Source organism: Oryctolagus cuniculus, chromosome 6, assembly GCF_051225735.1.
Source record: "Oryctolagus cuniculus isolate XC-2025 breed Fujian yellow rabbit chromosome 6, ASM5122573v1, whole genome shotgun sequence".
Taxonomy (NCBI): Eukaryota; Metazoa; Chordata; class Mammalia; order Lagomorpha; family Leporidae; genus Oryctolagus; species Oryctolagus cuniculus.
Genome location: NC_142872.1, coordinates 100,054,656 through 100,072,384, shown reverse-complemented (window position 1 = coordinate 100,072,384; position 17,729 = coordinate 100,054,656). Strand labels below are relative to the sequence as shown.

At 42.6% G+C, this 17,729-nt stretch overlaps 1 protein-coding gene across 17 annotated transcripts in view; it reads left to right on the top strand.

The window, feature by feature from the left end:
- The window catches only part of ELOC (elongin C), a 30,971-nt gene that overhangs the window by 5,393 nt on the left and 7,849 nt on the right, over nt 1-17,729 (top strand). For 12 of the 17 annotated variants that reach the window (XM_051843841.3, XM_051843842.3, XM_089335434.1 and 9 more), the window contains one exon: nt 16,473-16,526. The exons of 2 other annotated variants lie outside the window; for them this stretch is intronic. In XM_051843841.3, the coding sequence (XP_051699801.1) occupies nt 16,523-16,526 (4 nt within the window). In that variant the 5' untranslated portion in view covers nt 16,473-16,522. Of the gene's footprint in view, nt 1-12,176; nt 12,236-16,472; nt 16,527-17,729 lie in introns of all 17 variants that reach the window. 3 more of the 17 variants (XM_089335436.1, XM_089335435.1, XM_070075234.2) reach the window with 1 other exon arrangement.

Below are 17,729 nucleotides of genomic sequence, written 5' to 3'. Positions count from 1 at the left end.
CTGTCGGAAATAGAAACATAATAGCTAGTGTTTTGATGTGTTTGTTGTGTGCCAGGCACCATTCTAAGTGCTTTATATATAAGCTTGTTCTTCAAAACAACCCTGTAAGGTGAATCTTATATTCTTCCCATTTTATAGTTGAGGAATCTTAGGCACAAAGAGGTTAGATAACTTCATCCAAATGGACGAATTTTCTCAAGCTAGAAATTAGCCAAGGGGAATGAAGGGTTCTAAAGTATACTACTTATAAGCATGAGGGGCCTGCCTTCAGCATAGCAGGTTAGGCTGCTACTTGGGACTTGCACATCCTCCGTGAGGAGAGCCTGGTTCCCTCCTTTGAGTCCCTGCTATTCTGCTTTCATCCCAGCTTCATGCTGGTGTTGTATCCTGGGACCAACTGGTGATGGCTCAAGTACTTGAGTCCCTGCCACCCACGTGGGAGACCTGGATGGACTTTATGGCTCTTCCACCCAGTCCTGCCTGTTGCAGGCATTTGGGAGTGAACTAGCCAGCAGATGAAAGATCTCTGTCTCTGCCTTTCAAATTAAGCAACAAAAATAAGACCACTTTTAAGTACTACATTCTGAGGAAGACTGAAATAAAGTATTTGGGAATGATAGAAAACAGCAGGAAAATGGTTCAGTAGGACAGATGAAACAGGATGGAATAGCAGAGGATTACGGCCTGCCCTGGTGTTAATGTATTACACGAGGCAACCAAGACTATGTCTTGATTCATGTCCCAACCCGTGTGCCATATCCATCACCCTCCTATTTGATAAGCCCCAACTGCCCAATTTCTTCTGCCTCTCTTCCTTTCCTGTCTTAGTCTTCTGACCAAACTGGTCTCCTTGTTCTCCCTCCTTGAAAGGCTCTCGCCCACATATCCATGACTCACCCTGACATTCTTCAGGTCTCTGTCAAGTCGTGAGGCCTGTCTTCACTGTTCTGTTTGAAACAGCAACCTCATCATGCTTCCCTACTCCCATTACCTTTACCTTACCCTCCTTTGTTTTTCCCTGTAGCACTTCTTCCATCTCACGTATTACTTTGTTATTGGTTTTTTGTCCCATGAATCTTGAGCTTTCATCTCCATGTCTCCAGTGCCTAGGACAGCACCCTGGCATACTAGCCCTTAGTAAATATTTGTAACAGTGAGTTACTTTGTGTGTCCCCAAACTGTCTCACTTGGCTCATAATGTTTACATTGCCTGAATCACCTTGTCTTTCCAGTGTAGCTTGATAAAAACACATCTGTCCATAGAGATCCAGATCAAAAGCAACATGCTTTTTGTGCCTCTTCACTTCAGTTTGCTGTTGCATTGCAGATCTCTAGCTTCTGTTTACTCTCTTTAGGACAACCAACCTATTTGTTCCCTGTTAGTATCTGCATAGCCAAAGGATTTGGGTTAATTTTAATATCACTATATCTTTTCAAAGGTTAATTACAAAACTACACTGATTTGATATTTTTGAAGTCAGATTATCTAAACTTCAAAAAGCCGTCAGTAAGAACTTTTTCTTTTTTTTTTTTAGTAAGAACTTTTTCAAAAGTTCCTACATTGACCTTATTTTTAAAAAGTGAAGTATAACCTACATATAGTAAAACACTCATTGTACCATTTAGTTTTGACCAATGCGTAGGAAGACTGTGAACATTTTTATCATTCCAAAAAGTTGCTCGTGCTCCTTCCTTATGACCTCTCCATCAGAAGCAACGACTGCCCTGCCACCATAGGTTGTTTTGCCTATTCGGTAATTTCACATAAATGGGATAATACAATAGGTGTTTTATATTCATTCACATTGTGTGTGGCAGATCATCCCTTTTTACTGTGACTAATACTCTGTATGAACATATCATGGATTATCATTCTCCTGTGATGGACATGTAGGTTCTTTTTTTTTACTAGTGAATAAAGCTTTTGTGAGCATTTTTGTGGACAAATTATTTCCTATTTCTTGGACAAGTACCCAGGAATGGCACCGCCAGGTCATAAAGCTAGAAGTTTTGAGAAACCGCCATATAATTTTCAAAAATGACTGTTCCATTTACATTCCCATCAGCAATGTGTGGGAGTTCATTTGCTCCACATCCTCTCCAATATTTCATGATGATTGTCTTTTTAATTTTAGACATACTGTTAATATGCAGTAGTATTTCATTGTGGTTTTTGCATTTCACTGATAACATTGTACACTTAATTTTTTTTTTAAGGATGCCAGTTTATGCTCTAGCGCTCCTCTTCTTTTTTTTTTTTTTTGTTTTTTGGACAGGCAGAGTGGACAGTGAGAGAGAGAGACAGAGAGAAAGGTCTTCCTTTTGCCATTGGTTCACCCTCCAATGGCCGCCGCGGCCTGCACACCATGCTGATCTGAAGGCAGGAGCCAGGTGCTTCTCCTGGTCTCCCATGGGGTGCAGGGCCCAAGCACTTGGGCCATTCCACTGCTCTTCTGGGCCACAGCAGAGAGCTGGCCTGGAAGGGGGACAACTGGGACAGAATCCGGTGCCCCGACCGGGACTAGAACCCGGTGTGCAGGCGCCGCTAGGTGGAGGATTAGCCTATTGAGCCGCGGCACCAACAACATTGTACACTTATTGTGTATAGTCACTGCTTTACCCAGCTTTGTTTTATTTTTATTTTCATTTTAATTGAGAGGCAGAGAGACAGAGATCTTCCATCTATTGGTGGTTCAATCCGTAAATGCCCATAATAGTCACAGCTGGGCAAGGCCTAAACCTGGAAACAGGAATTCCATCCAGGTCTCTCTCATGGGTGGCAGAAACTCAAGTACTTAAGTCATCATCTGCTGCCTTCCCAGGGTATGTATTAGCAGGAAACTGAATTGGAAACAGAGCTGGGAGTTGAAGCAGGCACTCCAATACAGAATGGATGTCAGTATCCCAGAGTTTGGACTGCTATGCAAAACACCAATCCCTCTTTTGCCCAGTATCAGTTGTGGGTGGATTTGTTTGTTTTATTTACTTTACCAGATATGTATTAGGATACTTTAGAAAAATTGTGGAAAAAATGGCATTAAAAAATAAGTTCAGAGGTGGGCATTTGGCATCGTGGTTAAGACACCAGACATTCATCAGAGCCAGAGTGTGTGGGTTCAATACCCAGCTCTGCTCCTAACTCCAGCTTCCTGCTAATGTAAACCCTGGGAGGCAGTAGTAATGGTTTGAGTGGTTGGGTTCTTGCCACTCACATGGGTTGAGGTCCTGGCTCTGGCTCTGGCTCTGGCCCAGGCCCAGTCCAGTCCTTGCTTATGCAAACATTAAGGGAGGAGCCAGTGGGTAGGGGGCATTTGTGCTGTGTCTTTGTCTCTCTGCCTCTCAAATAAATACGTTTTTAAAAATAAGTTTATTTCAGTGCAAAGAATTTTGAAGTCCATGCATAACTTTTTCATAACAGCATTTTTTCATCAATCTTTTGAAGACCCCTGTTTTTGTGACTGTTTTTTCCAGTTTGTGGCTTGACTTTCATTTTTTTGTTTTGTTTTGTTTTGTTTTGGTGCCTTTCAAAAACAGAAAGTATGGGGGAGGGGTGGATCTTCCATCTGCTGGTTCACTCCCGGAATGCCCACAACAGTCAGGGCTGGGCCAGGCCAAACCAGGAGCCAGGAGTTTTTTCCATATCTCCTACATGGAAAAGCTCAGAACTCAATCGAATCACTTGGACCATCTTCTGCTGCTTTTCCCAGGCCGTTAGCAGGGAGCTGGATTGAAAGTGTGAGGCAACTGAGACATGAACTGGCACCCATATGGGATGCCACTATTGCAGGTAGTGTCTTTGGCTCCTACGGCACAATGCCAGCCCCCTAACTGGCATCTTGGGGGGGGGGGCATCCTCCTCTACTTTCCCAGGTGCATTAGCAGGGAGCTGGTTTGGAAGTAGAGCAGCTGGGACTCGAACCGGCACCCATATGGGATGCCAGCACTGCAGGCTGCGGTATTAACCTCGTATGCCACAGCACCAGCCCCACCTAACTGGTATCTTTAACCACTAGGTTAAATCCCTGCCCTGCTGCATGGTGTTTTGTTGTTTTATTTAATCTTTGTTTATTTGTTTTCATTTTGTTTGAAAGATTAAGATCTTTCATCTGCTGGTTTACTCCCCAAATGCTCCTAACAGCCAGGGATGGGCCAGGCCAAAGGCTGGAGCTCAAAATTCAAGGGGTATTTGAACCATCACCCCTTCTTTGCAGACTTTGCATTATCAGGAAGCTGGATCGAAAGTGGAGGAGCCAAGGATAGCACTAGGCACTCAGATGTGGGATGCTGGTGTCCCAAGCAGTGTCTTAATTGCTATGCCATGGTGTTTTTTGATATTGAGGTTTCTGCTTTCTGGATGGATATCCATTTGTTGCAGCTTTAATTGTTGGAGAGATTTTACTTTCTAGCCATATACTTTGATTGTTACCTACTCTTCCAATATTAGGAATTAGGAAAGCTATAGTTAACTGTATTTTTTTATTATTATTTTTATTTAACAGGTAGAGTTATAGACAGAGAGAGAGAGACAGAAAGGTCTTCCATTGGTTCATTTCCCTAATGGCCGCCACGGCCACCGCTGCACCAATCCGAAGCCAGGAGCTGGGTGCTTCCTCCCAGTCTCCCATGCGGATGCAGGAGCCCAAGCACTTGGGCCATCCTCCACTGCCCTCCTGGGCCACAGCAGAGAGCTGGACAGGAAGAGGAGCAACCGGGACTAGAACCCAGGGTGCCGGCGTCGCAGGTGGAGGATTAGCCAAGTGAGCCACGGCGCCGGCTGGTTAACTGTATTTTCCATGTATAAGTTGATATGAAACAATTGTTACCACCAAAACATAAATAGCAGAACCATCATTCTCAGTATATGCAGACTATTTAATCTTTAACTGTGATTGTTGTGATCCACACCACCCTATTTCTCATTGGTTATTTGTAGTTCTTTTTTAGAATTATTTTATTTATTTGAAAGAGTTACAGAGAGAGGTAGAGTGAGAGAGAGCGAAGTCTCCATTCTGTTGGTTCACTCCCCAAATGACTGCAATGGCCAGATCTGAGCTGATCAAGAGCCAGGAGCTTCCTCTGGGCCTCACACGCAGGTGCAGGGGCCCAAGGACTTAGGCCATCTTCCACTGCTTTCCCAGGTCATAGTAGAGAGCGGGATCAGAAGAGGAGCAGCCAGGACTCAAACCGGCACCCATATGGGATGCCAGCGCTGTGGGCTGGGGCTTTAACCCGCTCTGCCACAGTATCGGCACCTATTTGTAGTTCTTAAATCTCATTTCTTCACTCAAAAAAAATTTTTTTTAGATTTTTATTTATTTTATTTTAAAGTCAGAGTTACACAGAGAGAGAGGTCTTCCATCCGATGGGTCACTCCCCAATTGGCTGCAATGGCCGGAGCTGTGCCAATCTGAAGCCAGGAGCCAGGAGCTTCTTCTGGGTCTCCCACGTGGGTACAGGGGCCCAAGGACTTGGGCCGTCCTCCACTGTTTTCTCAGGCCATAGCAGAGAGCTGGATCGGAAGAAGAGCAGCCAGGACTCAAACAGCCGCCCATATGGGATGCCGGCACTTCAAGCCAGGGCGTTAACCCACTGTGCCACAGCACCAGCCCCTAATCAAAATTCTTTAAACTCCCTAATCACAAGCAGATCACAGAACTGGCATTTGTGAGGGTGTGTTACTAGAAATCAAGCTCTGCTGATGAAACAGAGTATTTTTAGAGGAGTTATATTTTAGTAGTAAACGTTTGACCATTAGGGACAAGTCAAGCTGTTGCTAATTGTTAATCATCAGAAAGACTGAAAATTGAGATCAGGGGTGTGTGTTGTGGACTAGCAGATTAAGCTGCCACTTGTGATGTCCGCATCCCATTCATGAGCGCCTGTTTGAGTCCCTGCTACTGTACTTCATATCCAGCTTTCTGCTGATGCATCCTGGGAGACAGCAAGATGATGGCTCAAGGACTTGGGCCCTGAGGAGTCATGAGCTTCTAGCCCAGTCCTGGCTGTTGGTGAACATTTGGGGAGTGTATAAACCAACAGATAAAAGATACATCGCTGTTGCTCTGCCTTTCAGGTTGTTGAACATCAACATTTTAAAGAAGAAAATTGAGATCAGTGCTTTTATTTTAAATAACCAAATAGAATCTCAGTAAAAGCAAAGAACATCCCTCTTTGACCCACTCACTGCTGCTGAAGACAAAACTTGTTCTGAAATTCAGAGATTTGGAAGCAAGTTTTAATCTTAGGAGATTTGAGGACATTCTCAAGTAATTAACATTTTCAGATATCTAAATTAGTTCCAGTAATCTTACACAGGAATGCATATTTTATATACTTACATGCATTATTAACAATTTATGATAGTAGATGCATAACTGTGAGACTGGTGTTTTAACTGTCCTAGTTTCATAAAGCATGACTATGCCCCGAAAGTCTTTTAAAATTAAAAATCAGTTTAAAGTTCGAATTTATACTGGCTAAGTTTATTGTGAGAGACAAAACACCTTGACTGTGTTCTTCATTCCCTCCCTCTAAATATAAGGCAAAATATTTCAATAAATTTGAGTCAATGTTTTCTAGAGGAACAGTTTCTATTATGATTGTCTAAAAATACTAAAGTAATAAATCCCAGTAAGGTAAAATTTGAATCAGACTTGTGCCACTGGCTAACATAACCCTGTAAAAAATCTCAGCATGTGCTAACTAGATATGTGTAAGGTCGATAAATTATTGTAAGAAGCTTTGCTTTGTTAACATTACCCTGTAACTGTCATTGTGCTGGCTGTGTGGGTCATAAAGAGAGAAAACCCTTCCAAACCTTGTGAAAACTTACAGCTGGTTAGGGCATCTACCCAACATAAGGCAGCTGTGAATCATTCCAATGTATAGTGAAGAAAACTAAATTGCACAGTGGAGATTAAAAGGAAAGAGGGGGCCGGCGCCGCAGCTCCCTAGGCTAATCTTCCGCCTTGCGGCGCCAGCACACCGGGTTCTAGTCCCGGTCGGGGCACCGGATTCTGTCCTAGTTGCCCCTCTTCCAGGCTAGCTCTCTGCTGTGGCCAGGGAAGGCAGTGGAGGATGGCCCAAGTGCTTGGACCCTGCAACCCATGGGAGACCAGGAGAAGCACCTGGCTCCTGCCATCGGATCAGTGCGGTGCGCCGGCCGCAGCGGCCGTTGGAGGGTGAACCAACGGCAAAGGAAGACCTTTCTCTCTGTCTGTCTCTCTCTCTCTCTCTCTCTCACTGTCCACTCTGCCTGTCAAAAAAAAAATTAAATTAAATTAAATTTTAAAAAAAAAGGAAGAGTGACTACTAACTAAAGATAGTAAGAATGTTGAGGCAAGAGTCAAATATAAGAGCACTGCTGTGAGTTGAATAGGCTGACATGACAATTTCAGCTCTTCCTGAAAGATATAAATTCAACCATGGTGTTAACACATTCTGGTGATATTTGGATGTCTTAGCAAAAAATGGAAATGTGTCCTAATTCTGTTAATTTGTGTTACAAAGCCAAAACCTCTAGTCTACTTTCCTCTCCAAATAGGCCTGGATATTAGATTATTTTTGGCTTATTTATCTTCAGAAAATATAAAATTAATAGGTAAGATGCCCTATTTTGTGTAACTAGTATCAAACTATGGCTCATTATAACCTGCTTTAATTTTTCTTTAAAGCTTTTATTAATTTATTTGAAAAAGGAAAGTTATGGACTGGGAGGGGGATCAATCTTCCATCTCCCGATTCACTCTCCAAATGGCTGCAACTGCTGGTGCTGCACCAGGCCAAAACCAGAAGCCCAGAACTCCATTCAAGTCTCTCATGTGGGTGCCAGGGCCCAAGCACTTGCAGCCATCTTTGCTGCTTTCCCAGGTACATTAGCAGGGAGCTGGATCAGAAATGGACATCTGGGACTCAAATCAGCACTCACAGAGGGTGCTGGCACTGCGGGTGGCAGATTGACTTGCTGCACCACAATGCTGGTCCCAATATAATGTGCTTTTATTTTATTTTTTTAGGATTTATTTATTTATTTGTAAGGCAGGGTTACAGACTGAAAAAGGGAGAGACAGACAGACAGACATCTTCCATCTGCTAGTTCACTCCCCAAATGGCCCCAGTGGCCAGAGCTGGGTGGATCTGAAGCCAGGAGCTTCCTCTGGGTCTCCCACATGGGTGCCAGGGCCTAAGTACTTGGGCTATCTTTTGCTGCTTTCCCAGACACGTTTGCAGGGAGCTGGATCGGAAGTGAGGCAGCCAGGACTCAAACCAGCGCACATATGGAATGCCAGCTTTACCTACTCCACCACAGCACTGGCCCTAAAAAAAAAGTTTATTTTGGTGATCTTTCCATGCTTTATTACATTTACAGATTTATTCTTTTTCACTACCTCATATTTCATAAGTCTGATGTTTTTATTTAGCTCATTCGCTAACTGATAAACTTTTTAAAGTTTGAATTTGCATTTTGCTGGTTAAAGATCTCCCTCAGTATCTGCAGCACATTGGTTCTGGGACCATCCCTCATCCCTGGGGATACCAAAATCCACAGGTACACAAGGCTCTTACGAGCAAGTACTTCAAAACCTTCATGGAACAATGAAGTAAAATATATTATTATAGTGAAGAATTTTATTGAAATACATGCATATTGTTAATGTGCATTTTCCATGAAATTTTTGAAGATCCTCATAAAATGCCTTATTGTATACTTCAAATTATCTCTAGAGTACTTACAGTGCCCAAACCATGTAAGTGCTATGTAAATGGTTGCTACATTATATTATTTAGAGAATAATGACAAGGAAAAAGATGTATATATGGTCAGTTCAGACACAGTTTTCTCTTTTTTAATGTTTTTGATCCACAGTTGATTGAATCTAAATGCAGGTCTCAGGATGGAGTTCCTGTCTCTTCACTTCAGCTTAAGCCAGACCTAACCATTGCAGTCATTTAAGGATTGAACTAGTAGATGAAAGCTCTCTCTCTCTCTCCCCTCCCAACCCTCCTCCTTTTCTCTCTTTTTCCTCTCCCTCTTTGTCGATCTGCCTTTCAAATAAGTGAATCTTCAAGAAAACCAATAGGAAAGTAGATTCCATTCATAATGGAAACTATAAAGTAACTAAAAATAGACCTAATAAGAAATGTGTAAGAACAAAATAGGGGACTTAGCTAATCATTCATGTTTCTCATACTGTTATAATTTAAGCAGTGGAGATACTGATCAGCTATAAACCAATCAATGAAGCAGAATATGGTCTAGAAATACATGTAGTATGAGATGACACCAGCATTGTGGTGTAGCGGGTTAAGCCACTACCTGCAATGCCAGTATCATATGGATGTCGGTTCAAGACCCAGCTGTTCCACTTCCAATCCAGCTCCCTGATAATGCGCCTGGAAAGGCAGTAGAGGATGGCCCAAGTGCTTGGGTCCCTGCATCCATGTGGGAAACTTGGAGGAATCTCTAGGCTTCTGGCTTCAACTTGGCAAAGCCCTGGACATTGTGGTCATTTAGATAGTGAAACAGGGGTGATGGAAGATATCTCTGTCTCTCTGCCTCTCTCTCTCTCTCTCTCTCTCCCTCTCCCTCTCCCTCTCCCTTTCCCTCCCTCTCCCTCTCCCTCTCTCTAACTTTGCCTTTCAAATACATAAAAAATTTAGAAAGTGTGTGTTGGGGCATTTGTCACAGCAATTAGGATGCCGCTTAGTACACCATATCCCACAACACATTGCCTGGATTTGAGTTCCAGCTCTATTCCTGATTCTGACTTCCTGACAGTGCATACCCTGGGAGGCAGCAGGTGATGGCTCAAGTTATTGGGTCCCTGCCACCCATGTTTGAGACCTGATGAGTTCCCTGAGCCTGACTTTGACCCCTACCTAACCTACCCCCAGGCTGCTGCAGACATTTGAAAAGTGAATCTTCAGATGGGAAGAATTCTTTTCTCTTGCCTCTCTCTCACCCCCGCTCCTCACCCCACCCCCTCCATCTTTCAAATAATTAAAAATTTTTAAATGATTTTTTTAAAAAAAGAATTTCACTGCAGGCCCCTAGGCTCATCTACATTTTGTTTCGTCCCCCTTTTTTTGTTTTTACTTTTTAAAAAAAGGAAGTAGCAATGTGTGTGTGTGTGTGTGTGTGTGTATATATATATGATGCTTTTTTTTTTTTCTAAATTTATATGAAAGACAAGCAAGCTTAGATCTCCTACCTACTGATTCAGTCCCCAAATGCCTACAGCAGCTGAAGCTGGGGCCACTCCAAAATCAGGAGCCTAAGACTCAGTCCAGGTCTCTTGCGTGGGTGGTAGATAGCCAAGCATTTGATCCATCACCTTCTGTTTCCCAGAGTGTGTGTTAGCAGGAAGCTGGAATGAGGAGCAGAGTTGGAATTCAAACCCAAAGTACTCTGTTAGGGAATGCTAGTGTCCAAGTGGCATCTTACACTATGCCAAACACCTGCCCCCAGATCTATAATACTCTTAACAGCACACAGTGAGTTCTCAGATCATTGTTGATGTTGTTTCTTCTGCCTAGGACTCTTCTGAACCCACTGCTGCCTGGCCACTTCACCTGCCCAGTTCATATTCCCTGAACTCAACCTTGGTCTTGTAATAGATGTTCATATGTTCAAACTGAGATTTTTCTCTCCTAACCTTATTAGCTAATTTATGGGTTAGGTTTCAAATGTCTTTCACATCTTCCTAAAAACAGGAAATTTTTTAACTTTAAAAAATTAGTTATTTATTTAAAAGAGTTACAGAGAGGGAGAGAGACAGAGAAAAAAAATCTTCCATCTGCTAGTTCACTCTCCAGATGGCTACAACAGCAAGCACTGGGCCAGGCCAAAGTCAGGAGCCAGAAGCTTCATCCTGGTCTCCCACCTGGGTGGAAGAGGCCCAAGTAACTCGGACCATCTTCCACTGATTTTCCCAGGCCATTAGCAGGGAGCTGAATCAGAAGTGGAGCAGCCAGGACACGAAACTGGTGCCTATACAGGATGCTGGTGTTGCAGGCGGCAGCATTGCGCATTATACCACAATGCTGACCCTGAAATTTTAACTCTCGATGTTGATTGCGCTTTGTCTGTTCCTGGTAGTGGGTGTCTCCCTTTCGCAGCCCCTGTTGTATAAATGGTGGAGTTGATTTATTAAGTTTGTAGAGAAGCTGTAAGTTTGCATGGTTGCTTAGCTACTGCTGGCTAAGTAAACATCCTAGATGTTTTACTCTGAAGATTTTCCAGATAGAAAAGTTGACATTTGAAATTCTTGTACTTTAAGCTTTTCTAACATTTTCCCCATTTTTAACAGAATGATTATAAAGCTGTATTAACAGGAAATAATAATGGCTTTGATAAATCTTTAATTACCTATCATTATTAAAGATTATATAGTGCTATTTTTAAATTGTTATTTGAAAGAAAGAGCAATATTCCATCTGCTGGTCCACTCCCCCCAAATGCCTACAATACCTGGGTTGGGCCAGCAGCCCAGAGTGTAGTCCAGATCTCCCACCGGAGTGGCAGGTATCCAGATATTTGAGCCATTACCTGCTGCCTTCCAGGGTGCATATTAACAGGAACCTGGATTGGAAGCAGAACCGAGACTCAAACCCAGGGACTGTAATATGGAATCAGGTGTGTCAAGCAGTTTCTTAACTGCTGTGCCAAACTCCCACCCTGTAAAATGACATTGTACAATTTTTAAATTTTAGAGAACTCTCTAAGGATATCTATCAGTGTCTTTCAGGAATAGTGGGAAATAAGTTTAACTTATTTGAGAGGCAGAGTTACAGACAGTAAGAGAGAAAGGTCTTCTTCCGTTGGTTCACTCCCCAAATGGCTGCAACAGCCGGATCTGAGCCGATCCGAAGCAAGGAGCCAGGTGCTTCTTCCCAGTCTCCCACATGGGTGCAGGGGCCCAAGGACTTGAGCCATCTTCTGCTTTCCCAGGCCATAGCAGAGAGCTGGATTGGATGTGGAGCACCCGAGACCAGAATCCCTATGGGATGCCTATGGGATGCCTGTGCCACCATGCTGGCTAGCCTCTTTCGATGTTTACTGATCTCTAAAGTAGGAATAATAATTCTCCTGCAGAGTGGCTATTTTTATTTATTTTTAAGTATTTATTTTAAAAAGTCAGAGTTCAAGATCTTTCATCTTCTGGTTCACTCCCCAGGTGGCCACAACAGCCAGGGCTGGGCCAGGCTGAAACCAGGAGCCAGGAGCTTCTTCCAGGTCTCCCACATGGGTAACAGGAGCCCAAGGACTTGGGCCATCTTCTGCTGCTTTTCCTAAGCTGTTAGCATGGAGCTGGATCAGAAGTGGAGCAGCCAGAACACAAACTGGCACCCATATGAGATCCAACATCATAGGGAGTGACTTTACCCAACTACACCACAATGCCAGCCCCAAAATAGCTATTTTTAAATACGATAATATATGGAAGACATTTAGTGCAGTGTTTACCACTTGTTTGGCCCTCAGATGGTTAGCCATAATATCACGTTGCCACTGCTGCCTTTTTTCTTTCCTTTATCTCACATTAAAAGTGGTACTTTAAATATCTCTTCATGGTTCAGCCTTTTTTTTTTTTTTTTCCTTTAAGACAGAGCTACAGAAAGAGAGGGGGGAAATAAGAGAGAAAGATGTTACATCCACTGGTTCACTCCCCAAACGGCCACAACCGGTTGTACCAGGTGGAAACCAGGAGCCAGGAACTCCATCCCAGTCTCCTGCATGAGTAGAAGGGGCCTAAATAAATACTTTTTTTTTTTTTTTAAAGATTTATTTACTTATTTGAAAGACATAATTGCAGAGAGAGAGAGAGAGAGAGAGCTTCCATCCACTGGTTCACTCCCCAAATGGACACAACAGCCAGAGCTGGGCCCATCCGAAACCAAGAGCTTCTTCTGGATCTCCCATGTGGATGCAAGGGCCCAAGGACTTGGACCATCATTTGTTGCTTTCCCAGGCATATTAGCAGGAAGCTGGCTCAGAAGTAGAGCAGCTGGGACTTGAACCGGCACCCATATGGGATGCCAGTGATGCAGGCAGTGGCTTTACACACACTGCCACAGCACAGGCTTGAGCCATATTCCACTGCTTTCCTAGGCACATTAGCAGGAAGCTGGATCAGGAGCATAGTAGCTAGGTACTCGAGGCTTTTCTGGGATGCTAGAGTCACAGGCAGCAGTTTAACCTGCTATGCCATAATGCTGGTCCCCATTCAGCCTCTTTATACATTGATGTTGCATTTGTTTTTTTTTATGCTGAGAGATTAGATAGGTTGTCTCTAAATTCCTTTCCTTCTCTAAAAAAAAATTTTTAGGTGTATTTATTTATTTGAAAGGCAGAGTAAATAAGAGGAAGAGGCAGAGAGAGATCTTCCATCCTCTGGTTCACTCCCCAAATACCTGCAATAGTCCAGGGTAAATTAGGAGACAGGAATTTCATCTGGGTCTCCCACATGGGTGGCAGGAACCCAAGCACTTGGGCCATCATCTGCTGCCTCCCAGGTGCATTAGCAGGGAGCTGGATCAGAAGTAGAGTAGCCTGGTTTGAAGCTGACACTCTGCTAGGGGATGTGGGCATCCCAACCAGCAGCTTAACCCAGTGTATCAAAACACCTATTAGTGAAGAGGTTTTTTTAGAGAACACAATAATTAGGATATGCTGTTTTCCTGTTAATGACATAAAAGAGTATTGGTATGAATGAGATCCTTTGAAGAAATTCTATAGTATGTTGTGAAACTACAAATTACTTAAAGCAAATTACTAAAAGGATTCATGTTTTATTTTGTAAATTTAGGATTTCTCAAAATATACATTTTTAACCTTTTCATTGTTATATTTTAGAACTCTGGTAGCCTGTATGTAGAGGAATGAAAGAGTAAAATTATAAAGTTGTGCGTACTTTTCGAAGTACAGAGCAAACCTTATCTTTTTGCATTCTCATGGAAGCTTTACTTCCATGTCTTTTGCTGCTTAACCTTATCCTTATTCAAGCAAATATTTGCTTAGTGTGTGCCTAGTAAATAAATACAGGATACTGCACTTCCTGTGTCATCACCGTGTTGAGTCAGGCTACATCCACTACCCAACACGTTGATCTGTAGCAAAGTAAATAGAATATTGTCAACCCTGAAAGTTCACCTAAGCATCAGTGTCCAAGATTTTTACTAGGTTTCCATTAGGTAAGCATCATAAATGGAATCATGACTAACAAAGTTGAACTCAAACTTCCAGCCCCCTCTATCTAGCTCTGGAGGTCATGCTGATAAAAGGGCACCCAAAGTCTTCCATCCTAAGTTCTCTTATTATGGAGGCCCACTTTGAGTCAACCATGAGTAACAAAAAGATACAATTTTCAATGGAGAAGTTCCAAGAATTCAGAGACCACTTCCCAGAAACCATGAAAAAGGCCAGACAAATTCTTTATGTACAGCAACACCCATAGTTTTCTTTGGAATTTCAATAAAATTACCCAGAAAAAGAATAAAAGATGAGTGCCTGGTAACATCTCAGTGTAGCAGTTTTTTCTTGATCATTATGATTGTGTGTGTGTGTGTGTGTGTATGCATTTTAATGTATTGTACTTTTTTGCCTATGATATTGCCAGGGCGTGGAGATGGAGAAAGAGACAGAATGAACTCCTATTCACTGATTCATTTCCCAGGCACCTGAAGCCAGCAGTTCAGTCCAGGTCTTCCACATACATAGGTGGCAGGAACACAACTACTTGAACTACCTCCCAGAGTCTTCACCAACAGGAAGCTGGAGTCAGAAATAGAAGCCAGGCATCAAACTCAGGCACTTCAATTGGGGCATGGGCATCTTAGCTAGCACGCTAAATGCCTGTCCAGGGTCTGTTACTGTTGTCCTTTTCCTCAAAACCCCAATCAGTTTTAAATAGTTATATGTTACATTTCTGATTTAGATAGCCTTTCTCCAGAAATTCTAACTGATCAAGCTAACACAGCATTGTGGTACACTTTACTTAGACATTAGTGTTTTTGTTTGTTAAAACAGTAAGCTCTTACATAACAAGGAGGGGGAGTCCTTTGGTGAGGCAGAAACAGAAAACTCGCATCCCTTGGTTCTCCCTAAATGCCTACAACAGTAGGGCCCTGCCATGCTGAAACTGGTAGCCAGGAACCCAGGTCTGGTCTCCCACGTGGGTGACTGGGACCCAAGCACTTCAGCCATCACTTGCTGCCTCTGGTGAGGATGTGCATTAGCAGGAAGCTGGAACCAAGAGTGGAGTCATAATTCAAAATAGGCATGCTAAATAATATGGGATGCAGGCATCTTAACTGCTAAGCTAAATGCCTGCCCCCACAAGTCCTTTAATACCAAGGACATATGAGGGGTCTTCAAAAAGTTTGTGAGGGGGTCCCAATGCTGTGGCACAGTGGGTTAAAGCCCTAGCCTGCAGTGTCGGCATCCCATGTGGGTGCCAATTCAAGTCCCGGCTGCTCTTCTTCCGATCCAGCTCTCTACTATGGCCTGGGAAAGCAGTAGAAGATGGCCCAAGTCCTTGGGCCCCTGTACCCGCATGGGAGATTTGGAAGAAGCTCCTGTCTCCTGACTTCGGATCAGCTCAGATCTGGCCGTTGCAGTCATTTGGGGAGTGAACCAGCAGAATGGAAGACCTCTCTCTTGCTCTACCTCTCTCTGTAACTCTGTCTTTCAAATAAATAAAATAATTCTTAAAAAAAAAAAAAGTTCATGACGGGCACTGGAGTTGTGACACAGTGGGTTTAACTGCTGCTTGCAACACCAGCATCTCATTGGAACAATGGTTCAAGTCCCAGCTGCTCTGCTTCTGATCCAGTTTTCTGCTAATGTACCTGGCAAGGCAGTAGCAAATGGCCCAGGTACTTACATGGGAGACCAGGGTGGACTTCAGTGCTCCTGGTTTTGACCTGGCCCAGTCCTGGTTATTGTGGATGTTTTGGGTGTGAACTAGCAGATCTAGCTATCTGTCTATGTCATTCTGCCTTTCAAATAAATTTAGAAAAATAAAAATTCATGAGAAATGCAGATTTTTACAAAAATTAAGGATTTCAAAAGTTTTTTGGACCACAGTAAATCTTATGCTTCATTTTTAAAGATGTATTTATTTATTTGAAAGGCAGAGTGACCGAGAGAGGTAGAGATCTCCATCTGCTGGTTCACTCTACAGATGGCTGCAACATCATGGGCTGGGCCGGGCCAGGCCAAAGCAGGGACTCAAGTACTTGAGCCATCATTTACTGCCTTCCCAGGTGTGTTAGCAAGAAACTGGATTGTAAAACAGGGGCAAGACCTGATCCCAGGCACTCTGATGTGTGATGTCGTTGTCCCAAGCAGCGCCTTGCCCTGTGTCACAACGCCTGTCCCTCCACAAACTCTTTGAGACCCCCCCCCCCAAATTAAATAACAGTGGGTGAAATGCAACATTAATCTTATAATGGTACTATTATATTTTCAGGAAACTACTAAAGTTTCTGTGGAAGCAAAGTAGAATTTCATAAGAACATAATGGGTAAGTTATATAAAGGTAATTTTGTGTTTTCATGAGTACAATTTGGTTTTTCTTCTCAATTAAAAATCAGCCTTCAAAGGCAGTAAATGCAAGTAAGTATGGTCAGAGTAGACCAAAATTAGTTTATGTCCACAGGTTATGTTTACTATATATTTCTGAAAAATAATAACTATTTTGCCAAATCTAGGTTGTAATTCTAATAATTATACCTTAAGGTATTTGAAATATTCCCAGCAAACAAATATAAATGGTTTAGTTTGCAAAAAATAAAAATTGCTACAAATCCATATGTTCGAATTGCTTAGTCTATTTGACATCTTTATGAGTCCCCAACTTTTTATTATGAAAACTTCCAGAAAAACATACTATCATAATTTTTGCCTGATTGTTAACATTCTGCCACATTGTCTTTCCATGTGTAATTTATGTGCATGCACACACACAGTTCTTGCATCGCTGAAGATTAATCACACAAATGACACACTTCACACCTAAATATTTCAGCATACGTGCATGTCCTGATTTAGTTCATATTCAGAATTTCCCAGTTTTAATAGTTTTCATTTGTTTTAACCCTGAATCCAATCAAGGAATATTCATTGTGTAAACTTAGCTCTTTAGTCTCCTTTAAGCAGTTACCTGCTTATTTGGAAGTAGGAAGGAAGTTCTTTCATGATTTCTGCTTTAATATTTGTGCATTTTATTTGAAAGGTAGAATGGCAGAGAAAAAGGGCAAGAGAGATTTTCCATCTGCTGGCTAATTTCCCAGGAGTAGGCCATGCCAGAGCCAGGGGCCCGGAACTCTAGCCAGGTTTTCCACATGGATGGCAGGAGCACAGGTACTTCAGCCAGCATCTGCAGCCTCACAGGCACATTAGCAGGAAGCTGGATCAGAAGCACAGTGCAGCCAGGCCTGGAACAGGCACACTGATGAGGGAATCCCAAGTGGCAACAGACACTTGCCATATGACTTTTTTTTTTTTCTATAAGAGACCAGGCCAGCTATTTTAAAGACTCTCTCTAACCTTCAGTTTAAATATAGCTTGTTTTTTTTCTTCGTGATATGATTGAGATTAAATATTTTTGGTAGCCATGGATGATTCTGATGTTTGTTAATCTTTTAGGAATTTCTGAATCAGTTATTAACAAATGAGTAAATAGATGTTTTTGGCTTAACAGAACTGAAGCTTAATCTTTCTCTTC